The 25,829-nt window shown below is 50.5% G+C and overlaps 1 protein-coding gene across 3 annotated transcripts in view; it reads left to right on the top strand.

The window, feature by feature from the left end:
* The first annotated feature begins 3,118 nt into the window (after window positions 1–3,118).
* ZCCHC24 (zinc finger CCHC-type containing 24) overlaps window positions 3,119–25,829 on the top strand; it is a 61,815-nt gene continuing 39,104 nt past the window's right edge. The window contains exons 1-3 of one of the 3 annotated variants that reach the window (XM_074339681.1): window positions 3,119–3,589; window positions 15,412–15,612; window positions 15,979–16,194. In XM_074339681.1, coding sequence (XP_074195782.1) covers window positions 3,344–3,589; window positions 15,412–15,612; window positions 15,979–16,179 — 648 coding nt within the window. In that variant the 5' untranslated portion in view covers window positions 3,119–3,343 and the 3' untranslated portion in view covers window positions 16,180–16,194. Of the gene's footprint in view, window positions 3,590–15,411; window positions 15,613–15,978; window positions 16,195–20,062; window positions 20,147–25,829 lie in introns of those variants that run through there. The other 2 variants (XM_074339680.1, XM_019749495.2) reach the window with 2 other exon arrangements.

The raw sequence follows: 25,829 nt of genomic DNA, 5'->3' as shown, positions 1-25,829 counted from the left end.
CATGCAGTGGATGGAGTCACCAGAAAGGGAAGGGGAGAGGGACCCAAATCTCACCTGGCAGTTCCCTCTTACCTACCATTCTGAGGACAGTGTATGGGGCCAGAGTTGTCACACCAGGAGACTGTCAGACTAGGACCAGTGAAGGGTGTGGAGTGGATCAGGAGCAAGCAGCTTCACCATCAGGCTTCCTGCGTGACAGTGACCCCGGGCAAGTCCCTTTCCTTCTCTAGCCATGGTGCCTCTCCTCTGTAAAGTGAAGGCTCTGCCTAGGACCTCTAACACTTTAAATGCAAGACTTCTTAATGTGTACATGATGGGGAGTGGGGAGGTACAGAGTTTAGGCCTGGCCCAGTCTTCTGAGCCTGGTACCCAGGCCTCTGATGCCCATCAGGTCACCCTCAACCATCACCACCATGCCCCATCCCACGGGAGGTGCTGTCTCAGGGAGTCCTGACAGACCAGCTAAGGAGCTGATCTCAGGTCAGTTAGCTGCTATTCTGGCAAACTGACTATTAGTTGCTCAAATTTATTGATCACCCACTGGGTACAGAGCCCAAATGTTGAGCAGGTGTGGTGTGGGCAAGGGGAGGGAGAAAGTACAAAACCAAAGGAGCCATTCAAGCTTCAATGGAGAGCATAATCTGCTCATCCCTCCATCCCTCCATCTAACCATCAACCTAGCAAACAGTTTTGGGTCACGTACTCTCTATGTATGCACCAGGCCCTGTGTCGCGGATGTGGCAGGTGGGGGTTGTGAAAGGGGCAGAGGCCATCAGTGTGGTCACGAGGTATGACAAGTACCCTGACAGCAGCAAATCACTGAAGGCCAGGGCACTTCGACCACGTGTCTCTCGAAGCAGGTGGCAGACTCATAGTCTCAGGCTGAGAACCGTGACTGAAGGGCTTTGTGTAGCTAGCACTCTGTTTCTCCTCAGGCTCCATCACAACTGTTTATTGCCTTATACCTGATGGTACCTGCCTGACCCCCTAAGCAATTTGAATTCTGCAACCCATACTTGGGGAAAATGTGAGCACTTCAACCTAACAGGACTACCCTCCCCCAGAAGAAGAGTGGGGGACAGAGACAGAGAGCTCTGGGCTGGCGGTGGGTGCCTCAGGGTCTCCTCTAGGCTCCCCAACTGCTTGCTTGAGCAATTGGGAGATATCCCTTCTTTGAACAGCAGCTTTCTCTATAAAATCCAGGGAAAATCTAGATCAGTGATTCCAGATCCTACGCACCACTATGCCACCCCCCACCTTGGAACCTCAAAGATAGTAGCAGAATTCCAGAGATGACCCCAAATACTTTCAAGAGTAAAATGGTTATCACATTTATTCCTAACAAACGTGTAATTTCTTTTAAACCAATACTGTGTTTCCCCGAAAATAAGACCTAACGTAAAATAAGCCCTAGCATGGTTTTTCAGGATGACATCCCCTGAACATAAGCCCTAATGCGTCTTTTGGAGCAAAAATTAATATTACGACCTGGTCTTATTTTTTGGGAAACACGGTAGGTTTGACACTGTTTTAAAATATAAAGGGTACTGTATACATGTGTTTCTGATTAATAAAAATATTAAGATCTGATTGGTATATGTGCTATTGTTTGTTTTAATAATCACAAATTGTTTGATAGGCAAAATCTTTGAAAAACATGGTCAAATGAGACAGAACAAAATCAAAGGGGTTCTTGGTTGGTGATACGGTGGGAAAGGGCATCATTGGTCATCACTGAGATCCTTTCAGGTCCAAGCATCCACATGTGTGCTTAGATGCAGTTCATAGCAGAAATCCTGGTGGAGGGGGGTGACGGAGAGCTGACCTTTATGGAATATCTCCTATTACCAAGATCAAACTGGTAAACTCACAAACATCCCCAGAGGTAGAATGGTGACTGTAGGCATCTCACAGGTTCACTCTGAGAGGTTAGGCGCCACGCCGAGGTAGCAGAGCTGGCCCTTCAACGCGGGCGGAATGGCTCCAGAGCCAGGTTTGAGGTGGGAGAGGTGATTTGGGTCCCTTCCAAGGAGCCTTTCCGCTAGGTCCCTGGCGCTGGCGCAGAGCAAGCACCGGATGACTACCCCCGAGTGAGAGAGCCCGGGGGCTTCGGGGTGAGTCGGGCGGGGGCGGGGGCTCACTCCAGGCATAGTAGGACTATTTGGGTCGCCCTGGGTGTGTGCGCGGAGGGTGGTGGCAGTGGTCTTCCCGAGCTCCCTCGGATCCATCCGGGGTCTTGGCGACTCGCAGAGGCGCCGAGGGTCCAGGAGGAGGAGAGGGGCGAGAAGCGAGGATGGCCCAGAGCAGAAACAGGAGAGGGAGAGGGGGGTGTGGAAAGCGAGGGAAGGGGGCGGGGAGTCCTTCCTGGGGCAGGAACCCGGGCCCCACTTGGCAGAGCCGGCCCGCAAAGCGATTCTGCAGATGGAAGGAATTAAGTGGGAGGGGGAGGGTCCTACGGTGATAGCGAGAGGAGGGAGAGATGTGTGTGTGTGTGTGTGTGTGTGTGTGTGTGTGTGTGTGTGTTTATCTGGGATGAGGGGGAGAGACAGAGACACATCAGACTCGACGGAAATAGAAAACACGAAACACAGACACACAATCAAACACACACGCACAGCCGCGGAGAAAGACGGAGAGAAGAAGGACACAGGAGACACTCTGAGAAAGAAGACAGAGTATGAGAAAGGTAGGAGAATAGAAAAGGAAAAACGAGTGAAAATGAAATAATTGGAGAGGATTTGGAAAGAACGAGAGATAGAAGAGAGCCGAGAGCAGAGCAAGACGAGCCTGGTCAGGCTGGGGCTGCACTGAGCTTCCGCAGGCTCCCAAAGCAGGGCTGGCGGCGCGGGGGGCGGGGTGGGGTCTGGAGGGGGGCCGCCCAGGGGCGGGCCAGCTCAGAACTACATATGTAGATGAGCCCCATTCCCCGCTCGCCCCGCTCCCGCTACTTCATATTCAATAAACCAGCCAATGGAGGGCGATGGGGGTGCCAGAAGGGGCGCGGACTCGGTGGGCCCCACCCCGGGAGCGGCCGCCGAAGGGGTCAGCACTGAGGCAGATAGCGGATCGCGGGGCGGGGCGGGCGGCGCGAAGAGGGCGGGCCCAAAAGTTTCCTGCCCAACTTTCGCTGCCTCGTTCCTCCGCCCGCGCGCGCTGCGGCTGCAGTCTGGGGGAGGCGGCGGCGGCGGCGGCTGCGGGCAGTGCGCGGAGCGCAGGGCGCGGGGCGATTGCCGTCCGGGCACGGGCGGCAGGCAGTGGGCGCAGGCTCCCCGGTGCCCGCCCCTCCGCTGGAGGGGGGGGTGCGAGCGGGCTGCCGGGGAGGGGCCGGCACTGCCGCTGCAAAATGAGCCTGCTGTCGGCCATCGACACGAGCGCCGCCTCGGTGTACCAGCCAGCCCAGCTGCTCAACTGGGTCTACCTGTCGCTGCAGGACACGCACCAGGCGAGCGCTTTCGATGCCTTCCGGCCAGAGCCGCCCGCCGGCGCCGCGCCTCCAGAGCTGGCCTTCGGCAAGGGCCGCCCGGAGCAGCTGGGCTCGCCCCTGCACTCCAGCTATCTCAACAGCTTCTTCCAGCTGCAGCGCGGAGAGGTGGGTGCCCCCACGCGCCCCCGCCCTCCGTCGACCGCGCTGGGCCTTTTCCTATCTGCCCCGCTCTTCCTGGCCTGGCCCGGCTCGGTATTACCCGGCCCTGCTTGGCTTGGCTTGGCTCAACTCTGCCAAACTCGCCGCCCGAAGTCCCCGGGGCGCCCGGAGCACGTCACCTCCCGGCTGATTCCAGCCGGGAGCAGCTCAGGCGCGGGCGGGGCCCTCCTGCCCCCTCTCCCAGCCCCGGGCTCCCTGCTCGAAGGGGCCTGGGGGGCCCGGCTGGGCTGGGGGCTGCGGATTCTCTCTAGACAGCGGGGGCGCGGCCAGGGCGGGGAGCCCCTTCCAAGTGTCCTTCCCACGCCCAATCCCATCCCCCTCTTGGCACCCCGTTGGCTGGGACGGACAGTGCAGACTCTGCTCCGAGCTCCTCTGGAGGAGCCTAAAATCTTTTCTTCTCCGACCTCGGTGGTTTCCGACCCGAAGGGCACCCTGGAGAGCAGTGACTCGCCCAGAGGGTTTTTCTGCTGTTCGCACACTGGGACCCCCAGATACATCCTCCAGCTGCTCTCCCTCCCCCAGCCACATAGGAAGTGGTTTTTGAGGGCTTGACCCCATAGACTGCGCTGTCCCCCGCCCTCCCAGCCTGGAAGGAAATGAAAGGGAAATCCTCTGGAGCTCTTGGGAGGGGGGCTAGTCGGGGGAGAGGTTCCAGCTGCCCAGTGCCTTCTCCTGAAACCTGCGCCGGCTTCTTGCAAAGTCTACTGTTGGGTGGATTCAGTTACAAAGTCGAAGGGGCAGTGCATCTTCTACAGCTAGATAAACACACAGATTGCCAGGACCTACCAGCCCCTTTTGAGGGGTCTTCAGAGCCTTCCTGGATGTCATTCCTCTCTCCCTTCAGCTGGACTCCTCTTCCTCCCCCACTCCCACTTACTCCTGCCTCGTTTGTGAACTGCAGACAGCCTTCTGTGGCCTTCCTTCACTCACTTTCCTTTTGGCAGTACTCTGCAAAAGTTCAGGGGGAAAGAGTGGGGGAGAGGACACATATGAGGGTCATTTTCCTGCCAGACTTGGGCATACCCGTTAGTTTTAGGCGAGTTAGAGGCCTGAATGATTTGGGGGAGAAGGCCTGTGTAGGCACCAGTGTGCTGGGGATGAAGCGGGAGACAGAGGGTCACCCTTTCTGGCCCCATCATGTGTTCAACTCTGCCTTTACTGATGAGGAGGGATATGGACATGTGAGATGCTGGCCTCAGGGCGAGCGGTGGGCGAACACCAGGCGAGCTGAGAGAAGGACTGGCCGACTTGTGTTGGGCTGGTTGGGCACAGTGGAAGGAGAGGAGTGTGGGGAGGCAGCCTTTGGTGCCAGGTGAAAGAATTTGTATGCCAGAGCTCTTTGTAAACTGTAAAGCACTCTCTCCAAACGAGGAATTGTTCTTGGCTGGGAATCTTTCTTGTAAGAGACTTTGCCGCCTCTTCAGGGAACTGGCTTTGGGGACCAGTGACTTTGGGGCACAGTTTGTGGGGTGTTTCTTCAGTGCATGGGTCTTTTCATTTGTTTGTTCTCTTACATTTGTTGAGCTCTGTATGGGCCCCTGGGGATTCAGTCACAGGCTCATGGGGCCCACATTAGAAGACCGACAGGGCCATACAGTGGGTGATTTCTTGGGGGTCCTGCGGAAACCCTAAGTAAAGAGGGTGACCATGACCCACAGGTCAAGTGGGGGTCCCTAATCAGCCCCTACTCACCTCCCTTGGCCCCCACCCTGTGGTGGCCTTGTTTCCCACATGTGGGTCTCTGCTGAGAGGGCCTGGGAGTTTTGGGCCATTAAGAGTCCCCTGTGGAAGGAGGATGTTGTGCCTCTTCTTGGAAATTTCTGGCATCCAGGATCTCAGCTGCATCTCAGTGAGACCTGCTTCCTGTCACTTCACTGCTGCTTACCTTAGTTTCTCCATGAAGAGTCACATTCCTTCACTGGGGCCAGTGTAGAAGGAGCTGGTGAAGGTTCTCTACAGCAGTGGTGGAAAAAAAGTCTCTCATGACCTGACTTAGGGGGAACACCCCTGTCTCTGGGCCGCAGTTTACCCATCTGTTAAATGTAGTCTCTGCTGTCCCCCTAGGTGGTGTGTATGGGATTTGAGAGCTGTACAAACAGGAGAGGATGTGCCTACAGACAGCCTGGGGTAGTGGAGGTAACAGGGACTTCTGTGCTCACAGGCCAGTGGCTTCCTTGGAGGGGTTGGAGGGCTGTGCTTGCAGACTTCCAGAAGGCTCTCTTTGGCTTCAGGCTCACTCACTCTCACCCCCCACCCGCTTCACCTCCTAAGCCCTCTTAGAGCCTCAGCTGTGCTCCTGGGGACAGGCCTTTCCTGCATCTAGGACTTAGCCAGTGACCTAATGTGGCTCCAAAATAGCAACTGGCTGAGAAGGCAAGAAAAAATGCCCCCTACCTGAATGCCATCAAGGGGCTAGTTGGAGAGGAAGCAAGTTGGTGTGGGCCGGAGGGGACTCTACGAAGGGACCCAGGGACCCAGGAGCATCGCCCTTCTGTGTGAGGCCTGGCAGGCCCTGTGGCACTGCCTGCGGATGTGATTTGCATGCTGACCGCTGACCACGGTCTGTCTGCGCCAGTCCCTGTGCCAAGAGCCCACCCCCTCCTGCACCGCCCCCAGGCTGCTCCCACCACAATAGCAAAACACCATGAATGCAGCTGGGATTTGGGCGGTGGGGGGCGGGGGTTGTTGAGGACATGGGGGTAATAGAAGCCCATTGTGCCCCTGGAACCTCAGCTCTGGATGCTGAAGATAAGCCAAGGGTTCTGAGTGGAACACGCCCTGGAAGCAGAGAGAGAGATGGCAGAGTTCATGTACAAGTGCAGGAGGTGACGTGGATGCTTGTGGGGGCTTGTGGGGGCTCCTCGGCTTCTCAGCTTGTGGTAAGGGTGCCAGGCCAAAGTGGCACAGACATTTTGTGTAGTTTTTGTAAAGGCCTCTGGGTCTAGAAACCGGGCCCTGTGAACCCTGTTTAAATCCCTGATCTGTGGCAACAACTGTATGTCTTTGGAGAGAGATTCCTGAGGCCCTTGGCTGAGCACCATCTCTCTCTCTAGGTACCTAAGGAAGGCCGCTCTTAGAGGGAGTGGGGGCTGGGATGCATGGAGTCTTCCCTGCCAAGAATTTAAATACACAGAAGTATGTGTACTATGGGACTCCTCTTCCATAAAAGTAGTTAACACCTTGTTGAGCATTAGCTCTTGTGCCCCACAGAGGGCTGCCCAGAGCCCCTCTGGAGTAGTCCCTGTGCCCCCTCAAGGGGAGATATGGCTGTCCCACTTCAGGTCAGATGCTTAGGGCAGCCATTTTCTTTCCCTCTTCCTCCAGGGACCGATATGACTGGAAGATGTGGCCTTACAGTCAAATGATGCCTTATGGAGGTTGGGGGAAGGGCTTTGGGGTCAAGTGCATTTGGAAAACATAGACTACTGTCCTTCCCTTGGAGACACACAGGAGTTCTAGCACAGCAAACGCTCTGGGAACAAAACCTGTTAACCGTTCTTTAACCCGACACTTTCCATACCTATTTGACCAGAGCACATTTTTGGCACAGAACACCTGCCAGTGTTCTTCTGAACATCCCCAAGCCCAGAAAACACTCCATTGAGGCAGACCTCTCTCTTGTTGGGTAGTTCCAACCCTTAGGAGGCTCTTCCTGGATCTGTGAAGCCAGGTACCCTCCCCAGGTCCCGGCACTGTCTGCTGCAGCACTGAAGATCCCTTCCTCTTTACTGCTCTGGCCTTTACTACCTTGGGAGATTTGAGAACTGCAACAAAGGTGTCACAAGCTTAATAGAGAGGCTTCACAATTCTGTACAGACGGGGCTCTTAGAGGAATGACTATGGTGTCCTACTTTAAAAGGGCCCCAAGTCTTGACCATCTTCTGAAGGTTTTGATGTGTCACCTGTGCCCTCCACAGATATAGGTGAGCCAAGGGTCCACCTGAGCAGTGTGGATGTGTAGAATAAAGCCTCTTACCTATGTGAAGATGGGAGTTTGCCTCACTGGAGCGAAGAGGGGGCTTCAGGAGCCGAAGGTTGTTCCCATCAGCCTTTGTGGTTTGTGTGGGGTGGTGGATGGCAGCCCCAGGTCCTGGGAGGAATGGCTGTTCCAGCCTAGCCAGGAACTTGGGAGGATGCTCAAATCCATTTCGCCACCCCTGGGAAGCTGAGCTGTGACTCACGCAAAGAGGACCATCATTCGAGGGCCTGACCCTCCCTCCATCATCTTCAGTTAACTGAGTAGGCCCAGCCTCAGAGGGGAGACAACACCTCAGGGACTTTCTGAGTCAAGTGGGAGGGAGGAAAGCAGCAGCATTAATAATTGCTAATTAGCTGCAGCAGAGGGCCAGGTGTCGTCAGCACCCAGAGGAGGGCCCTGCGGAGAAGATCCTTTACTCTTAGTGGTGCTTTAATCTTGGCATCTCTTTCTTCATAGCTTCCATTTTACAGAGGAGAAAACAGAGGCCCGACAAGTCACCCAGAGATCCAGTGGCACAGCTAGATCTAGTACTCTTCTGTATTCCAACTGCAGTTGTCTCTGTGGTTCGTCCTGCTGGTCTCCAGCTTGGCTCTCACCTGGGTCATGCTGGCCGAAACCAGGGGCATTCTGTCACGCCTCAGTGCCCCTGAGGTTTTGTCCCTGATCCCAGCCTTTTGAGGAGTGGTAGTGTTGCTTATGAGTGTTGGGTTTCCTGTCATGCTCCTGCTCCACTCCCCAGAAACCCAGCTTGGGGCTCCATGGGACGTGAGTCCAAGGAAGGCCTGGCTTGGGAGAGGCAGAGGAGATGGATGCTGAGCACGTCCTAGTACTTCCGTCTCATAGCCTGTGTGCAGCATCCCCACTGTCTGCGTGGGGAAACTCAGGCTCTTCAAGAGGAGGATGAAATAGGGAATCAGTGGCAGAACCAGGGCTCCCGCCTAGGTCTCAGGATGCTTCATCTGTTGTGCGTGTGTGTGCGCGCGCGCATGTGTGTTTGGTGGTGGTGTATAATTTTCTGTGCTCTGGCCGTACTGGTTTATTTGAGGTTTCTGAAAACACTAGGTGGTTCTAATCCGCAAAGCTTTTGCACTTGCTATTGCTTCTACCTAAAATGTTCTTCCCTGCCCTTGTACAACTGACAGACTCCAGATTTCTTCTTTATGGCACAGGTGGATGCCCCTTCTCTGAGAGACTTTACATGGCTGCTATAGGGAGCATACCTCCCTCCAGCTACTTTGTCTCTCCAGCTTCTGTACATGACGGAAGAGTTGCACATGCCCCTGGTCAAGCATGTCTTCACAATTGGTCTTGCCATGAACTATGCACTATATGTGTCTGTCTTCATAGCACTGTTGTCAGCACTCTGAGAGTAGGAATTTTGTCGTTTCCCACTTTACAGTCTTGGCATCCAATGCTTAGTCAGTGCAGGGACATACTAGGTGCTCAGTTAACATTTACTAGGTGGGTAGAAGGTGGACTAGAATTGAACACCCTCCTCTCTTCCTCCTCTAGACATATGACTACGTGAATGTTCTCCTCAGTCTCTGAGCCTCTTGTTTTATCTCAGAAAGAATGTTTACGGATTGCTTGATTACTTGGAAACAGGTGACTTGGGAGATAGTGAGACCTTGTCCCTCGTGGTGTCCCAATAGAATCTTAGGTGTGCTACTGGTTCTTGACCTTCTTTGGTTATGGACCTCTTTGAGAATCTGAAGATAGCTAGAGTTCCTCACCTCACTGCAATGCGCAGAGCACAACATACGTGCATATGCAGACACATATTTACATATGATTTTAAGGGGATCATGGCGCCCTCGTGTCAACAATGGATCCCATACCAAGGCCCGCTGGTATAGAGGCTGCAAACCTCAGTGGTACCCCAGACTAAGTAAATACTCAGGTCCCTTGTAGTCCTCAGATTCTGATTCATGCTTTCTGCTTTAATTCAATGAACACATTCTAGAAGTGAGAGGCAGCCTGGTCCTCAGTGCTTATGCTGTAGCTGGGCAGAGGGCATATGTGGCTGTGAAACATGAGGTAAGTGGTGACCTGGGCAGGAGCAGGAGGAGCTAAGTGCGGAGGGTCTCCCCTGTGTCTTCTCTGCCTTGTCCTGCTGTCACTACTCCTCTACCTCCTGGTCCTTTCCCTGTTCCTCTCTCCCTGTTCCCCCCACCAAAAAGAATGTGGACTGCTTGTGTAAATTGGAATCTCTTACTGAGCCCTCCCTGTGTTTGGGGAATTGTGTTTTGCACATCCTGGCTGCATGGGCCTCCAGGGGGCAATGGTGCCCTTGAGGGTCCTGGGTCAAGGTGCCAGCCCTGCCCCCTTCCTGACGGATCAGCTTTGGATCATGGAAACAGGAGCACGGCTGGGGTCTGACTGTGGCGAGGGAAACCCTTCTCCCAGTGGCTTCATCTTCCCATTGGCCATCTCCTTTCCTTGACAGCCTCCTCTCCCAAGCCCAGCCCACATCCACCTCTGCTTGTGTATATAGGGTGCTTGTGTATGTTTGACTCTGAGGCTGGAGCCCCAGTAGACCCTAGCAGGAGAAGTACAGATCCTCTCGAAGAAAGGGGGAAGTCATTTGTGAGATGAAGGTTTCTTGTCCCAAAGAGAGGAGCGTGGGTGTGTGTGTATGCATGTGTCTGTGCGTAGAGGGGTACAAGTGTGGCTTTTGTGGATAAGAAAGCAGCTTTCCAGCTAATGAAGGAACCCCCACAGAGCTGGGGACTAGGACCAGAGAGTTCTCCCTCCAGGCCCATCTCAGCCTGCGGGGCAGGACTCAGCATTTGCTTCTCCCAGGTCTGCTCGGAAGGTGTCCTCCTCATCGCCTCACCCACTCCCATGTCCTTCCCTGCGGTGCTGCTCGCGTGTCTGCCTGCGTCCCTGCCTCTCTGCTCTGCCCTGGTCTCCTCTCCCTCTAGGCTTCTCAGAAGCTTCTGCCCACCTGCCCTAATTCTGGCCCGCCTCCCTCCCGTTGTGTCCTCTTATTGTCCTGGTGGGAAAGAAGAGGAGCACAGCTTGGCAGGTTCAGTCAGCCTTGGAAATCTCTGCCTCTGTACCTCAAATCCCTTAGCAGAATGATCAACCCCAGGGCCTGAACCCCTCATGTAGCCCAGAGAAGCTGGTGCCTCATCTTGCCCACACTGAGGGGCTTGGCAATATTATGTCACAAGGCCTCTGTGCCAAAAAGAGTGGTTCACACCTGGTGTTTTCCTCTAGCTCCCCTTCCTAGTGGGGAAGCCAAGCCTTGGAGGCAATGTGGTGGCTGAAATATAACAGGCCAATAGATGTAGGTGAGTATGAATCTCCTCTCAGCCACATGCTGGCTGTGTGACCTTGAGCAAGTTACTCAGCCTCTCTGAGCCTCAGTTTCCAGTTCTATGAAATAGGGTCAATAATGCCAATCCAAATAGTATTCTTGCCAGGTATAAGAGGACTAAGAAGGAGAAAGGATCCCTTCAAGTATATGGCACAGTAGGATCATAATAAACATTAGTGTCTTCCCATCTAACTTTTCCCTAACTGCGAAGCCAGAACCTTGGAGAAGTTCCAGCAATGGATAGAAATCTGACACTCTGTCCCCCAGATGTGGCTTGAGGATCCCATACTTCCTGCTAGCTGTTTGGGTCACAGACCCAAGGAGGAAGGAAAGGTGGTCTCTTCCCCCAGGCTAGTGAGTTGAGCCTTTGACCCACCATGTAAGTGGGCTGCCCTCAACCAGTGTCCAGAGCAGCTTAATCTGGGGTGAGAGCACCCTCCGACTTAGTCCACAGGACCTTGGAGACCACAACCTAAATCCTTCAAAGTGTTAGGGCATCCGTTCCCGTTTCTGTCAAGTGGGGCTCCCAGGCCCCCCCACCTGTGATTACCTGCGCTCAGGACAGTCGCAGGTCTAAGGAGCTGCAGAACAGTCTGGGCTGCGGGGTGACAAGGGCTGCAGAACCTTTGCCTTTGGGGATATCCAGTCTTGTGGAGACATGAAAAACGTTAGAGAGAGGCTTCAGAGCTCCTTCAGGCAAGGGCAGGGGAGTCACAGGATGACCCCCACCCCCACCTAAAGCACTGAGGGACAAGGCTATGGCAGGAAGGTCCAGGAGGCCCCTGGCGGAGGCTGGGGCTCTGGCCAGTGGGGCCTCAGGAGCACCTGAATCTGTACTTTTCACACTTTCCTGTGGAGCCTGAGGCCTGAGTAAGAGGAAGGGGTGGGTTCAAGCCTCCAGCACTAGTGTTAGAATTAGATCAGGAGCCAGGTCTTGGAGGTTTGGATAGACACAGACAGGGCCTCCCGGGGTGGACAGCAAGTGCAGAACTGGTGGGAGAAAAGCAGTTGTTCTGTGGGACGCCGAGAGGAGCAGCTCGGCGGTGCAGAGTTAGGGGCTGGCTGATGAAGGGAGCTCCTGCCTGGCCTTGCCCTCCAGCTGCAGATGGCAGGACCTGGAACAGATGGTACCTTCTGCATGCTGGGCTCTGGGCGTGTCGTTCAATGCCTGGGTGCTGGACCTTAAGAAAGTAGGACCGCAGAGATCATCAAGCTTGCCCTTTCTCCTTGCTCCATTTTATATTTTACATGTGCTAAACCCAAGAGATGAGGCCCCAGCTCAGTAGCCAGAGGGGAGGAAGCTCGGTGTGTCCTGGCCTCGGCTCTGTGCAGTCCCCACAGGCTGTGGAAATAGCTGAGAGGCCGACTCACCTTTCACCTCCATGGCCTGAGCTCCTCGGACTTCTTTGGAGAGGAAACAGCTTGCTGCCCCACCCACCCTATGCACTCCCGGCAAGCAGGACTCCTGGCCCTTAGGCCTGGCTGTGTGCCCTGGTCTGTGCCCCTGGGCCTCTCTGGGTCTCAGTTTCTCCATCTGTGAGAGTGAGGTTATATCAGCTGACTACTCTCTGTTTTTTCAGCTCTAAGGTAGTGTCATCTTGAATTGGGCCTGGAGCAGCCATGAGGGACAGGTCTGAGGGCCCTGGAGGTGGGAGAGGCAGTGAGGAGGGGAGCTCTGGCCATACCTCTCTGACTGGGAGCTGCCTGAGTGACAGAGGCAAAGCTGTGACCCTCGTGAGGTGTCGAGCTTTGGTTGTCGGAGGCCTCTGGCTACCCAGGGATACCTGCTGGGCTGCCCGTGGGCAGGGGAGAGTGGCCGCAAGACCGGGGGAGAGGTTTTTCAGGGTATAATTAGTGCACTTTCTGGCACCCACCAAACTTCCCCTTCCTCTTGACAATTTGCTGCCAAAACAGTCCTGATTCCTGTGGACTTGCTTAAATCTTATCCAGAAAAGAAAAAGGAAAGAAAAGGGGGGAAAAAGAGGGTTGTTATTTGTGAAATTGCATTTCCCAGCCATGAGGGTGAGTCACACATTTGGAGCTTCAAGTTTCGTGTTTGGATGAACTTTTCTCTAGGAGACTAGGGCCATGCTGTCCTCCCTCAGGCCAGTTGGGGTGGGGAGGGGCCTAGAGTCCAGCTAAGGAGAGACCCTGACTGCTGGAAAGTCCAGGGGCTCCCAAGGCCTGGTGCTGGGCTGGTTGTATCTGAACTGCCTAGGGGAGCTTTAAAAATGCAGATTCTGGCTGGGGGAGGGGGAGTTAGTGTTTAATGGGGACAGAACTTCAGCTTGGGATGACAAAAAGTTCTGGAGATAGGTGGCGGTGATGGTTGCATAGCAATGTGAATGTATTCAACACTATTGAACTGTATACTTAAAAATCGTTAAAATGGTAGATTTTCTATGGTGTATATTTTACCATAATAAAAAGGGCAGATTCCAGGTCCTCAGTGCCAGGTGGCTGCTTTGGTAGGTCTGAGGTGGGGCCTAGGAAACTGTGTTTGTTCAAAAGATTCCCAGGTCACTCAACACAAGTTGGAACATACTTGTCCAATCTGTACAATGGGGACAGTGACTCAGGGTTGTGAGCATCAGCTATCTGAATACGTACAAAGTTTCCAGGGCCTGGGATGTGGTAAATGCTCAGTTATCATCATCTAAACCCATTTCCATTGGAACCTTCCCATACCCCTTAAGGTTGTCTAGTATTGGTTCACACACCTCCAGGGATGGGGGACCCTCTGCCTCTCAGGATGGACAACCCTATCTTGGGCCAACTGAGGGCTAGAGAGTCTCAGTGAGTGTGGGTTTGTGCAGTGTCTTCCACTGGTCCTAGATTTCACAGTAGCAGTGGGCAGAGATGGCCATTATGAACCTTTGAGTGCCTTGCCCAGTTGCTGGAGGCTGACTGTGTGTTGGACCTGGGCTGCCTTGGACATGCTGTCTGTGTCTTTCTGTCAGATCCCAGGCTCCATCCAAACCTACATGACAGGGAACAGGGGTCCAGAGAGGGAAAGGGCTGGCCCAGAGTCACATAGTAGGGTGTCCAGGGAGCCAGGAAGAGTGGGGGCACCCAGATGGTGAGGGCTGTATCCTCTAGAAGGGGAGTTCCAGACCCCCAGAGATGGAACAAGGAGGGAGGCTGAGGTACACATGTATGAGGGGTGGGAATCTGTCCTGGTTGCCCAGGGTGAGGGAGGGGGGTGCTGCCTGATCCCCTGGGGCCAGCTCTTAGCTCACCTCCATTCCCTTCTCACACTGAGGGGATGCAAAAAGGACTGTCACCTTTGACCCCTGCCTGCCCCATCTTTGTAAGGGAGCCTGAGGCAACTTCCTCTCAGGGGCTCTCCTCCCCCATCAGCCTGGGGACTCCCAAGAGCAAGGCCATGTCTCTCCATGAGACACATGGCTCCCGGCTCCCCGAGGCCCTGTAGTTCAGTCCTAGAGTTCTTGGGCACCTGAGCTGGGGCCAGGGGCTTCCCAAGCCCTATGCCCAGGTTTGTCATTGACCCTCCTGAGGAAGCTGCCTCTTTCCAGCCTTGGCCTTGCCCCAGGAAAGGGGGCCCATGGCCTCACCGCAGGCCCCACCTTCACTAAATTCCAGTGTGCCTGGCCGCCTGGAGCCCGTGACTCCTATAAATAGAGGCTGTATACACCAGGAGGGGGCCTGGGCCGCGTCTGCTTTGAAGCTAGGCAGACATCTGGTTCCTGTCAACTGAAGGTGGGAGAGGTGAGAGAGGTGGGAGAGGTGGGCCACTTCCTCCCTGAGCTCCCGGAGAGCTGGCTGGGCTGGGCTGAGGGCTCTCTGGGCACAGTCGGCACAGGCCTCATACCTCAGGAGACCAGGCAAAGAGCTGAATTTCAGTCTGCTCTTCTGTACAATGGAAGCAATGCTGGAATCTGATGTTCCTCTTCCTTACAAGTTGGGGAAACTGAGTCAGCTCAGAGAGAAGTGACTTGTCTAAGGTCACTCCACCAGTAAGCGGCAGAGCCCTACACGCAGCAGGTTGCTTTCTACTGTACCTTCTTACCTCCTGGAGGATGTAAAGAAGAACCAATGATAATAATTGTCATTATCATCATCACTGTCACCATTTACTGAGTAGTTCTTAAGTGCCAAGCAGGTGATAAGTGCTATACATTTGTGACCTCATGTTAGTCTTAGAGAAACCCTAGGAGGCAGTTATTTCTGCTTTCCAGATGGGACCACTGAGGCCCAGAGTGGTTAACTGACTTGCCCATGAACACACAAGTAGAGTTAGAAGTTGAACTCAAGCTCTTGGAGGCAGAGCCCATGGGCAACTGAAGGGTCATTATGAATTCACTGTGTGTATGTGTGTGTGTGTGTGTGTGTGTGTGTGTGTGTGTGTGTGTGTGTCCGTGCACCCATGGAAATTTCCCTGAGGTCATGGCTGCAAATGAGTGTGTCCAGGGCTTCTCGAGCCTTCACAGACTCTGTCCCCCACAGGCGCTGAGCAGCAGCGTGTACAAGAGTGCCTCGCCGTACGGCTCCCTCAACAACATTGCTGATGGCCTCAGCTCCCTCACCGAGCACTTCTCTGACCTGACCCTCACCTCTGAGACCCGGAAGCCCAGCAAGAGGCCCCCACCCAACTACCTGTGCCACCTGTGCTTCAACAAGGGACACTACATCAAGGACTGCCCCCAGGTAAGGCAGCCTGGCCCAGGCGGGGCTTGCAGGGTCTCTACTGACCTGGGAACCGGCTTCTGTGGGTAGAAGCAGCCTCCCCAAGGCCCCTTCCATGAGCCACTGGCCCCGTGGCCCTCTGGTCTCCACTGTTTTGTCCCCTCTGTTATTTCCGAGGCAAGGCTGGCTGATGTGGATGGGACAGAGGCCCAGCTTGGGCCTGCACTAGGTAGGCAGCAATCTGGGTGGGGGACCCCAAAATGAGGTTCTGGGATTCCAAGTCCCCACCAGTCTTGTGGACAGGGTGGGTCCTGTTATGGTGGAGCGGGATGGGAGCCAGCAGCCTCCTCACAGCTCTCCTGAGACCCTGTCTCCTCACACTCACAGGGAAGGAATGCAGGCTCTGCGCCAGGAATCCAGATGTGCGCCCCCTCCTCCAGACCCTACCTCTGCCTCCTCTGCAGCAGGCTTCCTCCTCAGCCTGCTGCCTATGAGGGAGGAGGGGGGCTTGCCCTGACTTTGTGCCCCATGCTGAGTCTGGGTAAAGGTGCTGTGGGGTTGGGGTGGGAAGGGGACCAGGAGATCTAAGGTGTGGGGTGTAGTCCCCAGCTCTCACCCAACACTTTGCCGTGACAGGGCAGGGTTACTGGGGCAGACCCCACTCACAAGATCACCCCTGGCTCTGTGACAGGCATGGCTTTGGAATCCTGGGGAGAGAGCTTAACAGTTGTTTTAAGAATGGTATGAAATTATCAGTGATTTTTTTCCCTATTATGTTTTCATATTTTCCAATGTTTTTATGATGTGGTACTACTTTTATTTTATATATGTAATGGAAATGGAATCCTGGAAACTCAGAAAATCCATGTAGTCTCACCCTCCAGATGTTGGAAGCTGAGGGCATGGCTGGGTGGGGCTGGGTCCCTCCAGGACCAGCCGAGATGTGCTTCTTGCTCACCACTCCCCTCACAAATGGCCATGCCATGCTTTATCCTTGTCACTTAAAGTACAGCCAGGCACAGCCACATCAGCATTCCTGGGAGCTTGTCAGAAATATAGAATCTCAGGTCTTCCCCAGCACCATATTTTAGTATGACACCCCACTCCTGCCCCATGATTCATATACACCAGTGATCTTGGCCACCCACAACCTCTGGACAAGCAAGGCCCACCCTGGACCCTGGCTAGTGGGAGCTGACCGACTGCTGGCTATTCTCCAGTGGCCCTGTCTACCCCTCAATATGCAGTAAGCAGCGGCCCTTGGCATGGGGGGAATCCCAGCAGAAGGTGAGGCCCTACACCCAGGGGCTCTGGATAGGATGAGGGGCAAACAGGCAGCTAAGGATCTGGTTGGTCCTCAGGGACGTGTCCATGGCCCACCAAGTCAGCAGCCCCTGGTGCCCTCCCCGGCTGTGTGTCCAGCACAGGGGCTCTCTGCTCTCGGTCATTCATAGCAGCACCTCAAAAACTCACCCCCTTCTTCTCCTGCCTGCAGCCTGTGAAGTGGGCACAGCAGGGCTTAGCCCCAGTGAAGGAGGAGCTACACGGTGTAAGTGCTCTCCAAGCATTATTTCATTCAGTGCTCACAACTACCCAATGTGTGAAGTGTTCTCCTTAGCCTCATGTTATGTGATGCTTTGTGTGAGTCAAAAACTCACACAAGATCATTGAACTGGTCAGTGGAGGAGGTGGGATTTTAACCCCTGCAGGCAGGTGACACTCAGACACCAACAGGGGCTGTCAGGGCTCCAAGGAGGTGAGGAGGTCTGTTCATCATGGTGGGCTGGCAGCCTGGGAAAGCTTGTAGGAGGGGGGCTTGAGTGGGGCTGGCAGGTTGATGGGAGAAGGGTTGCAGTGCTTCCCTTGCTTGGCATGACTGGTATCCAAAGGCAATGGCTGGTGAGCCAGAGGCAGAGGGATGCGAAGGGGTGTGTGAGTGTGTGTTTGTAAGTGTGTGAGCACTCACTGCCCTCTCTCCAGACAAGGCCAGAGCTTTTCTAATGTGGGAGCGAGGGTCCCTGACCTCAGCGCCTCTTGCTCTCCAGCTTGGGGCTGACCCTCGTTCTTCCTTGAAGTCAGCAGTGTGCTCACCTATTGTTTGCAGGGCTCTTAACTCTCTGACAAAAATGGGAGTAATAGCCCGATTTTACAGAAGAAGAAAGTCTGCGAGGTCTTGGACGCCAGTGCTCTTCGTTTCCCTGAGCATCCATGCCACTCCACGTGAGACCTCCATGGCGTGTGGCACCTCAGTTTCCCCTTTGAACTGGTAGAGGCCCTCTTCTGGCCCCATCTCAAGCCTGACTCTATCTGGGGTTCCAAGGCTCTTCTTCACAGAACAGAAGGTGGGAGGGCAGAGGCTGGCCCCATCAGTTTCGTCATCTGTAAAATGAAGCTAATGAGGCCACTAACTCATGGGATTGTTGTGGGGGTTCTATGAAATGCATGGAAAGTACTTAGCACACAGTACCTGGTACACAGTGGGTGCTCAATAAGTGTTGGCTAGCATTATTTTTTTCTCCCTTGGGTCACAATGGGGAGTGCACCCAGCCAGCAAGGTACTAGACATTTTGGCAGGCTGGCATTTACTTGGGTGCTCCCCACCCCTCACCTGACCATAAGCTCAGGGGCCGTGCTGGGCTAGATTTATCTCTATACCCCTCACTGTCTGACCCCCATGCCAAGAGACCACACATAGCAGGTGCTCAGTGCAAGTCTCATGAATGAAAGAACAGGTGAACAAGGCTTTTATAAGCCATGGAATCCTTTGTTTCAAATGAAATATTATAAAGAGCTCAGCAGATATATTTAAAGCTTGTTTTGGTAACAGCTTTAATGAGCTACAATTCACATACCATATAATTTACCCATTTAAAGTGTACAATTTAATGATTTTTAGTATATTCACAGAGCAAGGTACTAGATATTTTGGTAACTACCACCACAACTAGTTATGGAACATTTTTGTCACCTCAAAAGGAAACCTTATACCCATTAGCTGTCACCACCTGATCCCCCAGTCGCTACCAACCGTGAATCTACTTTCTGTCTCTATAGATTTGCCTATTCTGGATACTTCATATACATAGAATTATATAATATGTGGTCTTTTGTTATTAGATTCTTTTGCTTAGCATATTGTTTTCAAGGTTCATCCATGTAGTAGCAGTTACCAGTTCCATGATTTAGGAAGTGTTCCATCCTGTTCTATTTTCTGGAAGAGTTTGGGCAGAATTAATATTAATTCTTCTTTAGATGTTTGGTAGATCATCTGTGAAGCCATCTGAGCTTGGGCTTTCTTTTGTGGGTAGATTTTTTGTTGTTATTACTAATTGAAACTCTTATTATAGGTCTTTTTAGATTTTCTGTTTCTTCTTGAGTCAGTTTCTGTAGTTTGTGTCTTTCTAGGAATTTGTCCATTTCATCTATGTTGTCTAATTTATTGGTATACAGTTGTTTATAATATTCTATTATAATCCTTTTAATCACTGTAAGGTTGGTATAATTTCCCCCCTTTCATTTCTGATTCTTGTAATTTGAGTCTTCTCTCTTTTTTTTCCCTGGTCAGTCTAGCTAAAGTTTTGTCAATTTTGCTGAACTTTTCAGAAGAGCCAACTTTTGTTTTAGTTAATTTCTTCTATTTCATTACTTTCCACTCTAGTCTTTTTAAAAATTGTGGCAAAGTGTAGGTATACAACATAAAATTTACCATCCTAACTCTTTTTAAGTGTGCAGTTCAGTGGCGTTAAGCACATTCACATTGTACCACCATCACCACCATCCATCTGTAGAACTTTTTTTTGTCTCGCAAAACTGCAACTCTGTACCCATTAAACAATAACTCCCTTTCTTTCCCTCCCTCAGCCCCTGGCAACCGCCATTCTACTTTCTGTCTCTATGAATTTCACTACTCTAGCAACCTCAAATAAGTGGAATCATACAGTATTTGTCCTTTTGTAACTGCCTTATTTCACTTAGCATAATGTCCCCAAGGTTCATTCATGTTGTAGCACGTGACAAGATTTCCTTCCTTTTTAAAAAAAGAGTGAATACTATTCCTGTGTGTGTGCGTGTGTGTGTGTCCACATTTTGTTTACCCATTTATCCATCAATGGACAAAGGGATTGCTTCCACCTTTAGCTATTGTGAATAATGCTGCAATGAACATGGGTGTACAAATATTTCTTTGAGTCCTCGCTTTCAAGTCTTTTCACTCTAATCTTTATTATTTCCTTCCTTCAGCTTGCTTTGAGTTTAGGTTTCTCTTCTTTTTCTAGTTTCTTGAGGTGGAAGGTTAGACTACTGGTTTTACATCTTCCTTTTTAAATGTACAGCACATCCTTAAATAACATCATTTCATCCACATTGCTCATTATAACATTGATGAGATGCCATTGGAACTTAATTCCTGTTTATATCAATTTGCCTATGGTAAAATTGGTTTCATTATATGTTGTTTCACTTAAAATTGTAGAACCTATCAATGACGTTAAGTGAGGACTTATTGCAGATGTTTACAACTATACATTTTCCTCTGAGCTGCATCCCACAAGTTTTGGTATGTATGTTGTATCTTCATTTTCACTTATCATAGGGTATTTTCTGATTTCCCTTATGATTTTTTTTCCTTGACCCACTGGTTATTTAAGAGTGTGCTGTTTAATATCCACATATTTGTGAGTTTCTCACATATCTTTTTGTAATTGTTTCTAATTTTATTTTGTTTTGGTCACAGAACATGCTTTGTATTATTTCAATGCTTCTAACTTTGTTGTAGTTTGCTTTATAGCCTAGCATTTGAGCTATACTGGAGAATGGTTCATATACTGAAGAATGTAATCTGCTGTTGTTGGATAGAATGTTCTATAGATGTCTGTTAGGTCTATAATGTTGTTCATGTCTTCTGTCTCCTTGTTGATGTTCTGCCTAGTTCTTCTATCCATTACTGTAAGTAGAGGTAGTGAAATCTCTATTATTGTTTACTTGACTTCTTTTTCTTCAATTCTGTCAGTTTTTGCTGCATGTATTTTGGTGCTCTGTTATTAGCTACATCTATGTTTATATTTCCCTGATTGATCCTTTTATCATTATAAAATGTCCCTCTTTGTCTCTAGTAACATTTTTGTTTTTTGTTTTACAGTCTATTTTGTCTGATATTAGTGTAGCCAGCTTTTTTATGGTTGCTATTTACATGACAGATCTTTTCCATCCTTTTATTTTCAATCTATTCAACTCTTTGAATCTGTCTCTTGGAGATAGTATACACGTGGATCTTGGTTTACTTTTTATCCATTCTGACAATCCTTGCCTTTTGTTTGGATTGTTTAATCCATTCACATTATTGATAATGCTATTGTTAATTCTATATTGATACATGCTATTATTGATATAGTTGGATTTAGGTCTGTCACTTTATTTTTTGTTTTCTAAATTACTCATGTTTTTTTCTGTTCTTCTATTCCTCCTTTACTGTTTCCTTTTGCATAAATGATAATTTTTAATGTAACGTTTTAATCTCTTTAATGATTTTTTCACTATTTTTTAAAGCTATGTCCTTAATGGTTGCTCTGGGGCTTATTTGATAAAATCTTAGCAGAATCTGCTTCAGATTTATACTAACTGAACTCCAGTGAGATATAGGAATATTACTCCTATATAGCTTTATTCTCTTTTCCTGTTTTTATAGCATTACTAGTATACATAGTACATCTATATATGTTATAAAGTCAGCAATACTTGTTACAGCTATTACTTTATATAATTGTATGTGTTTTAAAGTAGGTGAAAGAAGAAAGGAAAGCAATTATATGTCTATAGCTTTCGTCAGATTAGCCTTATTTCCCATTTATTGTTCTCTTCATTTGTTGCTGTGGATTCAAGTTACCACCTGGAATCATTTCCTTAGCCCAAGACAGATTTGCTCCTACCTGCCTCCTTTGTGCTGTTATTGGCAAAAGCATACTATGTTTCTATATGTTATAAGACAAACAGTATAATTATATGCATACTGTTTTATGCAGTTGCTTTTTAGATAAGCTAAGAGACGAAAGGAAAATAAATATTCATTTATACTGCCTTTACAATAACATAATCACCTTATCAGTGCCCATTGTTTTTTTTGTGTGTATTTGCATTACTTTTTGTGGTTACTTGCTTTCAGCCTGAGGAACTTCCTTTAGTATTTTTGAAAGGTTGGTGTGCTAGCAATGAATTCTTTATTTTTGTTTATCTGGGAATGTCTTTAGCCCACTTTCATTTTTAAAAGATAGCTTTGCTGGGTATAGAATTCTTGGCTGACAGGCTTTTTTTTTTCGTTGAGCACATTGAATATGTGCTTTGGCCTCCATTGTTTCTGATGAGAAGCCAATTGTTAATATTATTGGAATTCCATTGTAATTGATGTGTCATTTTTCTTTTGCTACTCTCAAGATTTTCTCCTTGTTTTAGCTTTCAGCAGTTTTATGATGATGTGTCCATTTGTAAGTATTTTCCTATTTATCCTACTCAGAGTCTCTTGAGCTGCTTGGATGTGTTGATCAAAGTTTTTCATCAGATTTGGGAAATTTTCAGCCACTATTTCTTCAAATATTTTTTCTTCAAATATTATTTCATTATTTCATTATTTCTTCAAATATTTTTTTTGCTCTCTTCTCCTCTCCTGTGGAATGATTTTTTAAATGGTTGAAGTGCTTTTAAAATCTTAAATGGTTTAACTGAGAGTGGAATGTGCAAAACGCTAAGTTAGCCCTGCTTAGCTCCTGAAACTGCCCATGCAGTCCCACAGCTCTGAGGAAGGCAGCAGTGAAAGTGGGGGTAAAACATTCACTGTCAATGCCCAGGTGGTAGGACATAGGAACCAGGGGTGGAAACCTGTTCTTTTCCAACATTAAGGGTAGGATAGAGGTGTCCAGAGCTCAACTCATCAGACTGATGGGGCTTCTCACAGGTCCCTGGGGCAGTGTGAGGGGAATTGGGCTGTGCAGGAAGACTAGGAGATCCTGAAGCAGAGATGAAAGGTGCTGGAGACCAGTTTCCAATTTTGCCAAAGGGCAGTCTCTGTTTGTGGGGTGAGGCTGTGCCTGGACTGAGTCCATCTTCATTAATGTCAGCACTAGCTAGGGAGCCAAGAATGTCTACTATTCAATTTTTGAAAAACCTGCCTCTACTGCTGTCACCACACTGTGTCAGGCCTCTACTTCAAGGGTAGTAGCAATATTAACAACAATAATAATAGTTTCTAAGCATTGAGTTTACTACTAAGCTTAGCATGTGATATTCATTAGCTCATTTAATTCTCTCAAAAACTCTTATCAGTCAATTGCCAGATGATAAAAGTGAGGCCCAGAGAAGTTAAGTGACTTGCCTAAAGTCACAGGGCTAGTGAACATCAAAGTTGGAATTAGAACTTGGATCTTCCTGATTCCAGAGTCCATGTTTTTCAAATTAGGTTCTACTATCTGCCTTAGCATCCAGACTTTGATCTCAGAAAGTCAGGTGTTTTTGTTTTGTTTTGTTTTTGTTTGTTTTCTAAAGATGGGTTGCTGGAAGTAAAGAGGAACAAGCACAATGGGGGCCAAGGCCATACCAGGCCTGGTCTGGCCAAGTCTGTGTATCCAGTAAATTCCACCACTGGTCCAGCCTCAAGGTGTCTGCTGTCCTAGTTGAGTCAAGGAGGCCAGGGGTGGATTGGGGCTGCTAGCTCTGGTAGCTGCAGAAATCCCAGATGGCTGTAGGAGAATCTTGGTTGCTATCTGTTGGGCCTACCTGCAGCATCACGTGGACATCTCATCTTGGCCTCTGTACACCAATGGGGCCAGACCATGAAGACCTGAGCAGCAGCATCTTGCTCTGAGCCAGCTGCACTTGCCTGCATGAGTATGTGTGTTTGTAGGGGCATGGCTCAGTGTCACATCTGTGCTCAGGACACATAGTTTTTCTAGGACAGAGCCAGGCCCAAGACTCACTGCCATTACCCAACCCTTGCTATGCTCCTACTGTGTGCCAGGCCTTTGCTAGATAAGACTCTCCCCCTGTCCTCAGTGGGATAGACAGAAACACTGTGGGCTGCTCAGGGTGATCAGGGCGATATTTGAGGTTTGCAGTGAGGGACCAGCTCTGCCTGGGCTTCATGGGAGGCCTCAGGAAGAGGAGTCTGAGCTTGGGGTGGGGAAGGCTTCCAAGCAAGTGTGGCTGTAATGGGAGTACGCTTTCCGAGAATCGCCGGCCCTTGGCAACAGCTGGCACTCTGGGTGCCTGAGGGGAGGAGTGGGAGGTGTGGCCGCAGCAGGTGGTGAAGGGCCTGTGTGCCAGGCTGTACAAACTTGGACTTTATCTGGAGGGCAGGGAGAAGCCATCCAAAGGTTTTAGGTGACATGCTTGGATTGGCATTTTGAAAGATCACAGTAGTGGCAGATCGGAGGCCGGGCTGGAGGAGGCAAGATTGCAGACAAAACCAGTCCAGGAACGTGGATAGATGATAAGACCAGATACAGGGCAAGGGTGAGCAAAGGTGGGAAGCGAGGGGACAAATTCTGGACACTGTGAGAATGTAGCATCTGTGGGACTGGTGAGCAGGCAGCTAAAGGGGAGAGTGATAAGGTGTCAAGGAGGGCTACCAGCTTTCTGAGGTGGTCACCTGGGCAAGTGGGGTGCCACTAACTGGGATACAAATATGCTTGCCTGAAATGATAGGCTCTTTTTCATTTATTCATTCAGCAAATAGTTACTGAACACCTACTATGTGCCAAGTGCATTGTAGGCATTTGAAGATGCCACAGTGAACAAGCCAGGAAAGGTCCCCACTCTCTTGGGGCTTACCTTCTAGTTGGTGAAGTCAGGCAATAAGCACAAAGCAATAAGAAAATGAGGTATCAGCTAGCAAGAACTGCTCTGCAGAATATGAGTGTTTTGATAGAGAACACCAGGCCAACTTTTCCAGGAGAAACAGCAGGTCTGTGATTCTTTTAGGGGCCCACAAAAATGTTTTCCTTTTTACTTATTTTAAAGCCAGAAGGAAAAAATGAATATAATAATAATGAATAGATAATAATGAACCCAGCCTGGATAATATTTGTCTTTATACCAATGCAGTCATAAAATATCATTTTTAACAACTTTTTATGGAAGAAGGGGCCCACAAGAGGTGTACTGTGACTCTGAAGAGTATCTGCGAGCTGCTTTAGATTGGATGGCCACTGTGGGCCTCTCTGATGATAGGGTGTGAAAACTCCCGATATCATCCTCCCTCTAAAGCTTAGACAGGGTTCAGGGTCCATGTGCGAATACTATGGACCCTAATGTTAGTGAAGGGACAGCTTGTTGAGATCAGAGGGAACAACTTCAAATTTATAACACACAGACCAGAGTTGAAGTTCCAGTTCTAGTGCCTTCCTGCTGTGCACCCTTGGTCAAGTCACTTAACCTTTCTGAGCTACCTTTCCTCATCTCCAACATGTATCTGTGATTTGGGGTCAATGCAGGGCTCCCTGCCTTCATGGCACACTCAGCATCTTTGTTGGATTGGAGACTGGGGTGCGGATGAGGCCAGTACATCCAGGACCTGGCGTCTTGTCCCTAAGCCCTCTGTCCACTCCCATGGTGGTCAGGCCCAACCACACCCAGCCTGGCAGCCACCCATCAGGCACTGAGCTGAGAGCAGAAATTCTATAAGCCCTCAGCCTCCACCACTGCCAAGACATTCTTAATAGGGCTGGTTACTCCTTTGAGGGAGGTCTGAGGGGTGTTGTCACCTGTGCCTCCATGTCCAGCTGAGGACGGGGCTCTGTGAGGGGCTTGGGCTCTGTGAGGGGTCTGGGGAGGGCCTGAGCCCAGGGGAGCTGCCATTCCTGAGTCAGCATGCCCAGGGCTGCTAATGAAATCCAGATGTCAGACAGAAAACAATCATCACCCCCACCCATCTGGCAGCTCAAGTTTCTTGGAGATTGCAAAAGAAGAAGAAAAATAGAGCAGAGAGAGAATCGAATCCTAGAACAGCTGAAACCTTAGAGGCAGGATGTAAATAGTTTCAGGGTCCTGCCGGGGGGAGGAGCAGGAGGCAAGGGGAAAGCAGAGCCTGGACCAGGTCCCCTTCTCTCCAACCCTGCTTACAGCAGTACACTGGACCTCAGTCCTTGCACCTCTCCCTAGGTCAGAGCAGGGGTCCCTGTGGGGTGTCCTAAGACGGCAGGGAAGGCCAAGGCCACCAGCCCATGTCTGACCCCTGCCTGGGGTTTCTAACCCCC

Source organism: Rhinolophus sinicus, linkage group LG07 (assembly GCF_036562045.2).
Source record: "Rhinolophus sinicus isolate RSC01 linkage group LG07, ASM3656204v1, whole genome shotgun sequence".
Lineage (NCBI taxonomy): Eukaryota > Metazoa > Chordata > Mammalia > Chiroptera > Rhinolophidae > Rhinolophus > Rhinolophus sinicus.
The sequence above is the reverse complement of the archived record's forward strand: the minus strand, read 5'-3'. Positions and strand labels throughout refer to the sequence as shown.